At 51.5% G+C, this 12,821-nt stretch overlaps 1 protein-coding gene and 1 long non-coding RNA gene across 3 annotated transcripts in view; one reads left to right on the forward strand and one right to left on the reverse strand.

The window, feature by feature from the left end:
• Nucleotides 1-921: 921 nt before the first annotated feature.
• Nucleotides 922-2,438, reverse strand: LOC144946452 (uncharacterized). Of its 2 annotated transcripts, none has more exons than XR_013639897.1 (3): nucleotides 1,704-2,438; nucleotides 1,129-1,650; nucleotides 922-969 (listed from the first exon to the last, which is right to left on the reverse strand). It is a non-coding gene; the product is annotated as an uncharacterized LOC144946452 (long non-coding RNA). The 2 variants fall into 2 exon arrangements; XR_013639896.1 differs by having other exon boundaries at nucleotides 1,129-2,021; nucleotides 2,075-2,114.
• An 8,387-nt stretch (nucleotides 2,439-10,825) lies between these two features.
• Nucleotides 10,826-12,821, forward strand: part of CPE (carboxypeptidase E) — a 28,932-nt gene continuing 26,936 nt past the window's right edge. Inside the window, exon 1 of the mRNA XM_078875337.1 lies at nucleotides 10,826-11,669. Coding sequence (XP_078731463.1) covers nucleotides 11,264-11,669 — 406 coding nt within the window. The 5' untranslated portion in view covers nucleotides 10,826-11,263. The remainder of the gene's footprint in view (nucleotides 11,670-12,821) is intronic.

The following is a 12,821-nucleotide window of genomic DNA, read 5'->3' on the forward strand; positions in this document are numbered from 1 at the left end:
ACGCGTAGCAACACACACACACACACTAACACGTGTGTGTGTCTACGTGAGTGGTGAGAGTTGCCTACACACTCTCAAGCCGAGTCCACAACCTGGGCGATCAGTTTCCCAACTTGGTTGCATGCAACCGACGATGCTTAAGATGTGTTCTAAAAAAGTCATTTCCCGAAACGTGGCCTATTCGTTGTATTTTTATTATTTTGTTCCTCTTTAAGGCATCGGTGTCATTGATGGAAGTGTTGAGTTTGTCGTTTGTTTGCGCTTGTGCACCAGCAACAACTGCGCAGCAGCATCACTTAATTCGGGACGTCTTTGAAACCGGTTGCGATCAGCTGCGCAACCGGTTGCGATCAGCTGCGCTACCGGTTGCGATCAGCTGCGCAACCGGTTGCGATCAGCTGCGCAACCGGTTGCGATCAGCTGCGCAACCGGTTGCCAGCAGTTGCGCAACCGGTTGTTTGCAATAGAGGCAAACTAAGCTCTCAAGGATCGAGCTTCCCAGCGATTGCAGCCACGTGTTTCATCACCACCACGCGTGCTGCATTTCTTTCAACAACAACAACAACAACAGACTCACACATTTGTCAATTACACGGTGGCCAGGTGACGTTTCGGCCGATGCCCCTTCTTCACCGCACTTAAGCGGAAGTGGACGATGAGAGTTGGAAGCCGCGCGTGTTAACACCGCATAGGGCCAGAGGATAATTATATTGCAATGATATTGTGTTTTAAAATTGGCATATGAACAGCGAGTTATCTAGTAGAGGCTATTTGCCACCTACGATTGGTTATTGGTGTGCTGAGTAACGCGCCATTTCATGTTCGTGTTGCGCCACTGCTCGCTCAGATGCTGGACAAAGCAGTTGCAGGCAGGCGATGCACGTTGCCAGCACGTTCTAGCACACACGCCGCACACCTACACAGCAATAACACACATTACATTCACACACACACACACACGCCGCACACCTACACAGCAATAACACGCATTACATTCACACACACACACACGCCGCACACCTACACAGCAATAACACGCATTACATTCACACACACACACACACACGCCGCACACCTACACAGCAATAACACGCATTACATTCACACACACACACACACGCCGCACACCTACACAGCAATAACACACATTACATTCACACACACACACACACGCCGCACACCTACACAGCAATAACACACATTACATTCACACACACGCACACACGCCGCACACCTACACAGCAATAACACGCATTACATTTACACACACACACACACGCCGCACACCTACACAGCAATAACACGCATTACATTCACACACACGCACGCCGCACACCTACACAGCAATAACACACATTACATTCACACACACACACACACGCCGCACACCTACACAGCAATAACACGCATTACATTCACACACACACACGCCGCACACCTACACAGCAATAACACGCATTACATTCACACACACGCACACACGCCGCACACCTACACAGCAATAACACACATTACATTCACACACACACACACACGCCGCACACCTACACAGCAATAACACGCATTACATTCACACACACGCACACACGCCGCACACCTACACAGCAATAACACACATTACATTCACACACACACACACACGCCGCACACCTACACAGCAATAACACGCATTACATTCACACACACACACACACGCCGCACACCTACACAGCAATAACACACATTACATTCACACACACGCACACACGCCGCACACCTACACAGCAATAACACGCATTACATTCACACACACGCACACACGCCGCACACCTACACAGCAATAACACACATTACATTCACACACACACACACACGCCGCACACCTACACAGCAATAACACGCATTACATTCACACACACGCACACACGCCGCACACCTACACAGCAATAACACGCATTACATTCACACACACACACACACGCCGCACACCTACACAGCAATAACACACATTACATTCACACACACACACACACGCCGCACACCTACACAGCAATAACACGCATTACATTCACACACACGCACACACGCCGCACACCTACACAGCAATAACACACATTACATTCACACACACGCACACACGCCGCACACCTACACAGCAATAACACGCATTACATTCACACACACGCACACACGCCGCACACCTACACAGCAATAACACACATTACATTCACACACACGCACACACGCCGCACACCTACACAGCAATAACACACATTACATTTACACACACACACGCACGCCGCACACCTACACAGCAATAACACACATTACATTCACACACACACACACACGCCGCACACCTACACAGCAATAACACACATTACATTCACACACACACACACACGCCGCACACCTACACAGCAATAACACACATTACATTCACACACACGCACACACGCCGCACACCTACACAGCAATAACACGCATTACACTGGTCAACAATTTTTTTTTTCTGGCCTGGACTTTTGCAGCTGTTTTAGACTAATTTCAGGGTGCTGATTCCAAATCTGATCTCAGATTTGCTCTATCACATCTAATTTTATGCTATCGGCATACCCCATTTTCATTGATTTTACCCGGAATTAACTCTGTCACTTATGATTGCAAGTTGTTGCGAGTCAGTGACTGCTTTAGTGTTAAAATATGGTGCTGTATTTTTAGGATAGTGTGTTTATAATATCATTTTATGTAGATATCCACATTTATTTTATATGTATCTTCTGCAGTTTTTATTGAAAATGCAATATTTGATATCTCAAAAACCTGATGTGATAGACAAAAACTGATGCCAGATTTGGAATCAGCACCCCAAATTTACCTTAAAACCGTTGGAATACCTTATGCCAGAAAAAGTGTGTTGACCAGTGTTATATTCACACACACACACGCACGCTTAGAATATATATATACAGTATAGACACATACATATATAAGGGGGGGGGACATCACAAATAAATCATAGCGCTTGGTGTTTTATTAAACCCGCGTTTTTAATTTAATTTTGTCGGCGGTGTAGTCTTGGTCCAGCTGATGACTTTTGTGGAGTCCCCCTCAGTCTGTTGATAAATAAAGCAAAAGCTTACTGAACCAGTGTCCGGTGTTAATGCTGAAACCACACGGCTATTAAAGGTGACCTATGACCTCCAGTTTTACTGGTAGGAACCTCCTGGTTACACCAGCCCACAGGGGATTATTGTGTCCGTCCGTCGTGAATCAAAAAATGGGAGGGGTGGGGCTGGGTGGAGAGGGGAGGGTGGAGAGGGGAGGGTGGGGAGGGGCTGGATGGAGAGGGTGGGGCGTGGGAGGGGTGGGGCTGATCACCCCGTGGTGCCCTTATAAAACTCTACGTTTAACCTACTCACGCCGGCTTGTGCCCGCCCTCACAGTCGGGCATATTTGCGGAATACACCACGCCGCTGTTGACCCTGGCCATTGACCGAGCAACCCAACGTTCCTACCAGCTCCCTCCGCAGGAATGTGTTCCTGGCTGGCTGCTGGCCGGATTTCTCTCCGACACCACCAACAATAGGTCTGTTGTTCGTGGCTGCTGCCACCGAAGAAACTAGCTGGGTAACTGGCTGCACGCGATTTTCTCGCGTACGAAATACACATCGAGTTACGTTGAATCGGCGGTAGAAGACAGTGAAACATTTAATACTGGTAGGAACCACCTGGTTCCACCAGCCCACAGGGGATTATTGTGTCCGTCCGTCCGTCGTGCATCCAACAATGGGAGGGCTGGTCACCCCGTGGTGCCCTTATAAAACTCAACGTTTAACCTACCCACGCCGGCTTGTGCCCGCCCTCACAGTCGGCCTTATTTGCGTAACACACCACGCCGCCGTTGACCCTGGCCATTGACCGAGCAACCCAACGTTTCTACCAGCTCCCTCCGCAGGAATGTGTCCCTGGCTGGCTGCTGGCTGGGTTCCTCTCCGACACCACCAACAATAGATCTGTTGTTAGTGGCTGCTGGCCGTTGCCACCGAAGAAAGTAGCTGGGTAACTGGCTACACGCGATTTTCCCGCGTACGAAATAATGCACATCGAGTTTTGTTGAATCGGCGGCAGAAGGCATTTTGAAACATTTAATAATGATAACAACAATGGATAGATACACCGAAACGGTGGCAGTAACGAATAGAGGAAGACTGAACACGGTTCATTTGAAATTACTCCAAAGGTTAAATTTGAGCTCCTATTATTAAATGACATTCTTTCGCCAAAATATTCTTAAAATCCAAGATAATATTTAAAAAATAAACCATCAGTGTTATCTTGGCATTTCATTATTATTACATAAAATACCAGATTTACTTTTAGTGCTCCGAGTCCGGGAAGATTGTGAGAACGGCGTGAACATGACAGCAGCTGTTTCTCAGTTTTAGACTCCGTGGCGAGATGTTAACCACCTCGCCTGGTACGCAGGAGGTCGTGGGTCCGATCCAGACCCCTGCTGTATATTTGAAGTTTGCAGTTGCAACGGTGCATCCTTCTGGGACAAGTTTGCGAGGGTTTCGGTCCATACCCGAAACCTTTGCTAGCATCGCTGTGGTTTAGATTATGGTGCGGCTCCCTGTTTCACGCGGTGCCCCAAATGACCGTGTGCGGAATATAACAAATACCACCGCCGGTATACTCCAGGTGTATCGTGTTTGCTTAGAATTTTAATTCTATAGAAGTTTGAAATTGTCAAATGGTAACAGGCCTGCTACTTCACGAGCAATTATACCAACCCTATTGGCCCTCGCAACCGCACAACAATCACACAACAACCCGACGACCCACGGCTTCACAGATCTCCTCCACCACGAACGCTGGTGGGAGAAAGCTGCAGAGGGTCACCCTCGGGGGAGGATGACCCTCGGGGGAGGATGACCCTCGGGGGAGGATGACCCTCGGGGGAGGATGACCCTCGGGGGAGGATGACCCTCGGGGGAGGATGACCCTCGGGGGAGGATGACCCTCGGGGGAGGATCACCCTCGGGGGAGGATCACCCTCGGGGGAGGATCACCCTCGGGGGAGGATCACCTCCCTCCCTTCCTCCCCGCACATGTCCCCAGCTGTCAACGCTCCCCGCAGTCCTCACGAAGCGTTCCCTTCACGGCAACAGCGGGGGTGGTCCCACGTGATGCCCTACCCCTGGCTCCAAAAACGATGGTTGCGGAGACGACCCACTGGTGAATGGACGAGCCTGTCCACTGCAGAACCCCAGTCGATCGCGCCCACTGGCCAGCAAGTGTCTATCAGCCCCAGGCTGGAGTCCAGCAGGGCGGTGGTTGCGGTGCTGACCCACCAACACGGCTGGCTCCCGGGCGGTGGACGAGGAGGAGTTTCCCCGTGGTTGGCAGTCTCACGTCTCCAGCACGGCAGCCGCATCGAGCATGGTAATAATAATAATGATGCAATTCTTCTTGGTTCTTTCGGTAAAGTCACGTAGAAGGGAAATAATAAAATAATAAAAATAAAACATTATAAAATAATTCTCACGACGTTTCGGCCACAACGCAAGCAGTCGTCCTCAGGTGGAGAACAGGTCTTCTCGACAGTCCTCAGGTGGAGAACAGGTCTTCTCGACGGACCTGTTCTCCACCTGAGGACGGCTGCTTGCGTTGTGGCCGAAACGTCGTGAGAATTATTTAATTACGTTTTATTTTTATTATTTTATTATTTCCCTTCTACGTGACTTTACCGAAAGAACCAAGAAGATGAATCCCTGCAGTCACGAAAGCTTTAAATCGAAAAAAAAGAATGCAATTTATAACGCGCGCAAATTTGCGGACGTAACCGCCGCAACTCAGAGGCGCGAAGCCAAGCTCAGAGTAGCCCTTTATTTCGTGGTTTTCCGCAGCGGGGCCCTTTATTTTGAGTCACACCCTTGGGTTTTTCCCCCAAATTAATTATAGCACGGCGTACTCATGAGTCCAATCCCTCGTGCCCCCGAGCTGATATAATCCCACACACACCTGCAACCACTTTCGCACAAAGCCACCCCAGCGCTTTCCCTCGCTCCTCCTCAATCGAGAGACACCCTGCCCCCAAAAACCATCGCTCTGACTGCCACAGCGGCGTCTCTCTCGCCCCGTGTTTCGCGTGGATTTTTCTCCGGGTCTTTCGGTTTTTTCCCTCCACATTTGAACACCGTTGTCTTGTTCTCGAACAACGTTGCCTTGTGAAAAAAAAGAAGCGTTGATGACAACAGTGTGGGAATCATCGTGTTGTGGGCAAGAATTAATTGTGTTGTTTGGAACAGGATCAATCGCCGAGTTCAGAACAGTATTGCTCACCTAGTTTGGAGCAATGTCAATGCCCTGGTTCAGAGGGGTAATGATCACTCGTAGTTTCTGGAAGAGAGTTGGTGGGAAGCGTTGTCGCCTGATGATGCTGGCTGTAATTACTGGCGAAACGTCGTACTCCAATTGTAAATGTTGTGGGTTTGCTCTCCAACGCAGCGGTGTGCTGTACAAGTAACGAATTGGCCACGTTCTGTTTACATGACAAACCTTGTTACTAATTGTCTGTGTCGGATGGTCACGGGTTTAACGACGCACATATTTACGCGATCTCACCCACAAAAAACTATATTATTGAGTGTTGTTCTGTTCGGAACAGTATTGGTCATTATCATCGTCGTGTTATTGACAAGAGTGTTTGTTCGGAACAGTGTTGAGCGTCTTGTTTGGAAGAATGTTTTGTTCCCAACAGATGCTGGAAACCGCACTGCGGGAATAGAAAATTAACCCATAAAAACAAAGTTTTTCACTTTAAATCCTTTATATGCGTGGCATCGGTTTAATTGTATTATTCATTTCTGTTTTTCTTGAGTAAGAGTTTCATTTTTATCACATTGGTATTTTAAATTAAATATGAATTTTTTTTCCCCTAAAAAGTGGAACATTTTGGAAAAACAATTTCACGAAAATAAATTGTCACGCACAACGAGTCTGTGTGCAAAATGTCAGCTCGATTGGATCACGGGAAGTGGGTTAAAAAACGACCGAAAGATTTGCACGGTCGTAAGCGCGCAAGCAAGCAAGCAAGTGAACTTAATATAAAGGATTTAAAAACTCTCACTCCGGCTCGCATCTCCCTGCAACTTACTCTGCCACGTAACATGTTGACTAGCCCGTGTACCCTAGCCCGTGTTCACTAGCCCGCGTGTACACTATCCCATGTACCCGAGCCCACGTACACTAGCTCACGTACTTTATCCCGTGTACCCTAGCCCATATGCCATAGCCGATGTATCCTACCCATATACACGAGCTCACGTACATTACTCCGTTTGAGTAGCACGCACACTAGACCATGCACACACTAGCCAGTGTGCTGTATTGCAGTTTGTACGTGTAGGAGTTTGTACGTGGAGGAGTTTGTACCACTACGTGAAGAGCGGTCGTGGGTCGGTTAGCGCTACACTGCACTACGAACCCGGTAACCCGAGTTCGATTCCCGCTCACGGCCAACACCGGTGACAATTATCTGAACCGGTCCTGGGCCTCCTGCCCTAGGTCGACTCAACCTCAATTGAGTACCTCGTGCGATGTGGAAAAAAAACATTGCCATTAGGGAGACAAAGGCGGCCGGGCGCGGTGCTGGTCACCCACCACCTCGTTTGCCGTGCAGGCCATTATAGGTGCGACTCGCGAACAGCACTTGCCCCAACAGTCTGTGAAGGCCGTACGGGGAATCGTTGTCTCTGTTATACGAGGGTGAGTTGGCGGAGAGCCGAGCGGCGTAGGGAGTGGAGTTCTACATGGGGGGGAAGGGGTGGTGCTGAAGACATAAAAGATTAAAGATTTGGGATGTTGGGAGGCGGGGGGATGGGAGCGATGGAGTGAATCAATCGCCGAACAATGCCTCATTAATATTAATGTACGCTAAGTGGCGATGCTGCTGCTGCGTTGGCAGTGCAAGCATAGACACACTCAGCACGTTCGTCAACAAGCCTGCGCGGCATTTACAAGGACACGCACATGTCGAAAGTGACGTTCCCGACAACGGGCCCCCTTCGCAAGAGCACACGCAGAAGGGCCGCCGCCAGAGGCGTCCTCCCGAGGGTAGGCGAATCGGGGCGACATCGCCCCGGGCCCCGCGCTTTGGGGGGTCAGTGCCGGATTAAGCTAGTGCGGGGCCTGTAGCATATGTTATAAAGGGGCCCTAAATAAAAAAAAACACACCCAAATATTAAAACACAAATGTTTTACTTGCAGAGTAAAGTAATTGTATTTTTTCATTTGCTACACAGCCAGATAATATGACAAATCGGTCACCTTAAACATAAAAGTTGAAGGCAGTATAGTACTATAATAATAGAGCAAGTGCAGAATCACTAAACCGGAATTGATAGCTTGAATCCATTTAGCGCGGGGCCCTTGAAAGTGCGGAGTCCGTAAGATTTGTAGCGACTTTTGCTACGAGGATTTAATCCGACACTGGGGGGGGTGGGGGGGGGGTTCCGGCGTCACGGTGTCAAATGTCTTTCGGTGTCGTGTGAGTTTCCCAGAGCCCCACGCTACCCACGAACAGCCCGGGGTACAGCTAATTGTAGAAGGGCCCCTGAACCAGCCTTGTTTGTCGCTGGGACATTCTCTTGCGTGCGAGTCAAAGCGGTAAGCTGTTTATTTTATTGTTTACACAATCCTAAAACCGTTATTCAGTGCTTGCCCCTAATCTCAAATCCCTCGCTGGAAGCTTTGACAGCGGCGAAGCTGATCTATTGCGAAGCGAAACTGTTTTTACAACAATCGGCTTGGCCGACGTTTCGGTTGACGGCCTCCTTCATATCACACGAATGAAAGGTGCCGCCATGAAGAAGTGCTCTTGCCCGAAACGTCGCATGTTATTTTACTTGTCACCCTGTTCAAGGCCACACGCGGTTGTTGGTTGTGGCTGTATTAATATTGATGGAGCGCGGCTTGTATCTCTACTCGGATATTGTTAATAATTAATGCTCAGGAACGTAAATTAATATTTAATCGATGCCGTAGCGGCACACTGAGAGAGCGGCCTGGTTTACGACGTTGCCCGTTATCGTCGGCAAACGATAACCGTTATCAGAATCGGTTACCGGTTCGGGAAGTCAGCTTACCCGGTATAAATTGTTTCCTAGCGGGCACTATTGTTTTGTACGATATACAATTTGTGTTGGTAGTTTAACGAATGCGCCGATTCGATGGCACAGCGCATTGCCGAAGCCATCGGACGTTTCGATGCCGGTGACCTTTTCCCCGTCGGTTTGAAACGAATGGTGAAAGCGTGTTTTTGCTGACGATACACTACTACACATTACACTATACACTCCACACTACACTACTATACACTACTACACTATACACTACACTATACACTCCACACTACACCACACACTACACTACTACACTATGCACTACACTACTATACACTCCACTACTACACACTACACTACTATACACTACTATACACTACTACACTATACACTACACTACTATACACTACTACACACTACACTACTATACACTACTATACACGACACCAAGGGCTCTTAACCTGGGGTGCGAGATATGGCCAGATTTTATTAGAAGGTAAGTAAGTTACAACAATCTTCTTGGTTCTTTCGGTACAGTCACGTAGAAAGGAAATAATAAAATAATAAAAATGAAACATAATAAAATACAATTCTCACGACGTTTCGGCCACAACGCAAGCCGCCATCATCAGGTGAAGAACAGGTGTGTCGGAAAGACAGCGTCTGAATGAGACGCTGTAAAAAGTTACAACTACTTTGTTTCATCAAACCCCTGTGGATGTCAATCTCGATCTGAGGCTTTCGTGACTGCAGGAATCCATACTCTTTGCTTCTATCGGTAAAGTCGCGTGGGTAGAAAAATGTATAATAGATCCCGACGTTTCGATCGCAACACAAGCAATCGTCGCTTGTGTTGCGATCAAAACGTCGTTATCTATTATTATTTTCTACCTACGTTATCAAACCTCTGTATGTATTAACATTTTCATATTCTTGGGTTTTTTCGGTAAAGTCACGTAGGTAAAAAATTCAAATTAATAAAAGTAAAATAAAAAATAAAATAAAAATCACGACGTTTCGGAGGCAACACAAGCCTCCGTCTTCAGGTGGAACAGTCACAGCACAATTGCTGTATCAAGTAAAGGATCTCTCTTTAAACTCTTTACTTGATACAGCAATCGTGCTGTGACGGTTCCACCTGAAGACGGAAGCTTGTGTTGCCTCCGAAACGTCGTGATTTTTATTTTATTTTTATTAATTTTAATTTTTTACCTACGTGACTTTACCGAAAAAACGTAAGAATATGAATCCCTGCAGTCACGAAAGCGTCAAATCTAGATTGTATTAACATTGTACATGTTTAAAACAATTGAGAACCAAGGGGGGCACAACGCTGCACTCGAGGTTAAGAAGCACACTGCCTGCAACCCTCGATGGGAGCTCAAAGAACGCCGAATTGATCGACCGCGAGCGAGAATATCGGATTTAAAATGTGTGCGGGGGGGGGGGGCTGGTGGTGGGGGGTTGGCCGACGTTCCGAGCAACGTCCCTACGCCATTCTAGATTTGAAGCTTTCGTGACTGCAAGGATTCATATTCTTAGGTTTTTTCGGTAAAGTCACGTAGGTAAAAAATTAAAATTAATAAAAGTAAAATAAAATACGCCAACGGTGACGTCATGACGCCGAGGCGACGCGGTGACGTCAGGACGCAGAGGCTACGCGGTGACGTCACTGGGGGGGGGGGGGTGAGGGGAGGGGGCTGTGGTTTAAAACCCCGCTCCACACGCGGCTCCGCCACCACAGGGCTCAGCACAGCCGACTACAGCACCGCTGCTGTGCGTTCGGCAGACAGCCACGCGCAACAGCTATTGAGCCCGCGACAACAACAACAACAGCAGCAGCAGACACGCCACGGCTATTAGGCACAGCCGGGGGACATCGCAGGCAAAGCCACGGCTGCACGTAAAGCAGCAAAAGACGCGCCACGGATATTGACACAGCTGCACGTAGCGGTCACGAGGAGCGTACGGGCGCAGCAGCAGCAGCGACACGAACAGCCAGCAGCAACAGCAGCAGCTCCAGACGACACGGACAGGCGTCAGCTGTGTGGAGCGCAGAGGCTGTTGGTGCAAGATCCATCACCGCATTGCTCCCAACGGCAGCCACCGTCATCATCATCGTCAGCAGCAAGTGAATCTCCATCACCATCGGCACCATGAGGCTGTCGCTGCTGCTGCTGCTGTCTCTCTGCCCGGTCGTGCTGTGCTGGCCGACAGACAACGGGAACAATGGTGGCGCCTCTGCCGAGGATGCGAAGGAGGAGATCGCTGCGGGGGGGCAGGAGGAGGAGGATGTGAAGGGGGTGAAGGGGGTGAAGACGACGGAGCCGGGCAAGCGAGGGGTGGACGCGGAGCCAGGGGACGAGCCGGCTGAGCCAGCGGCCGAGGACGAGCAGGGCCTGACGTTCGTGTACCACCGCTACCCGGAGCTGCGGCGCGCGCTGCTCGCCGTGTGGCTGCAGTGCCCCGACGTGAGCCGCGTCTACAGCGCGGGGAGGAGCTTCGAGGGCCGCGAGCTGCTCGCCATCGAGCTCACGGACCGGCCCGGGGAGCACCAGCCCGGTGAGGGGGGGGGGGGAGATGGGGTTGGGGGGGAGACGGATGGGGAGACGGATGGGGAGAGACGGGGGGGGGGGAGAGACGGGGGGGGAGTATGGGGAGAGACGGGGAGGGGATGGGAGAGACGGGGGGGGGGGGGAGAGACGGGAGGGGAGTATGGGGAGAGACGGGGAGGGGATGGGGGAGACGGGGGGGGGGGGAGAGACGGGGGGGGGAGTATGGGGAGAGACTGGGAGGGGATGGGGGAGACGGGGGGGGGGGGAGAGACGGGGGGGGGGGGAGACGGGGGGGGGGAGAGACGGGGGGGGGGGAGATGGGGAGAGACGGGGGGGGGGGGGAGATGGAGAGAGACGGGGGGGGGGGGGAGAGACGGGGAGATGGGGAGAGACGGGGGGGGGGAGATGGGGAGAGACGGGGGGGGGGGGAGATGGAGAGAGACGGGGGGGGGGGGGAGATGGAGAGAGACGGGGGGGGGGGGAGAGACGGGGAGATGGGGAGAGACGGGGGGGGGGGGAGATGGGGAGAGACGGGGGGGGGGAGAGACGGGGAGATGGGGAGAGACGGGGGGGGGGGAGATGGGGAGAGACGGGGGGGAGATGGAGAGAGACGGGGGGGATGCGGAGAGACGGGGGGGGGGGGAGATGGGAAGAGACGGGGGAGGATGGGGAGAGACGGGGAGGTGATGGGGGGAGATGGGGGGGAGAGACGGGGGGGATGGGGGGAGATGGGGGGGGGGGTGGAAGGGGGGAGTCAATGGGGAGAGACGGGGGGGGGGAGATGGGGAGAGACGGGGGAGGATGGGGAGAGACGGGGAGGTGATGGGGGGAGACGGGGGGGAGAGACGGGGGGGATGGGGGGAGACGGGGGGGGGGTGGAAGGGGGGAGTGGATGGGGAGAGACGGGGGGGGGTAGAGACGGGGGGGGGGGATGGGGGGAGACGGGGGGAGATGGGGGAGACGGGGGGGGAGACGATGGGGAGAGACGGGGAGGGGATGGGGAGAGACGGGGGGGGTAGACGGGGGAGGATGGGGAGACGGGGGGGGAGAGAGACGGGGAGGGGATGGGGAGAGACGGGGGGGGTAGACGGGGGAGGATGGGGAGACGGGGGGGGGGGAGACGATGGAGAGACGGGTGGGGGGGAGAGACGGGGGGGGA

The sequence above is a fragment of the Lampetra fluviatilis genome, chromosome 41 (assembly GCF_964198595.1).
Source record: "Lampetra fluviatilis chromosome 41, kcLamFluv1.1, whole genome shotgun sequence".
NCBI classification, from domain to species: Eukaryota; Metazoa; Chordata; class Hyperoartia; order Petromyzontiformes; family Petromyzontidae; genus Lampetra; species Lampetra fluviatilis.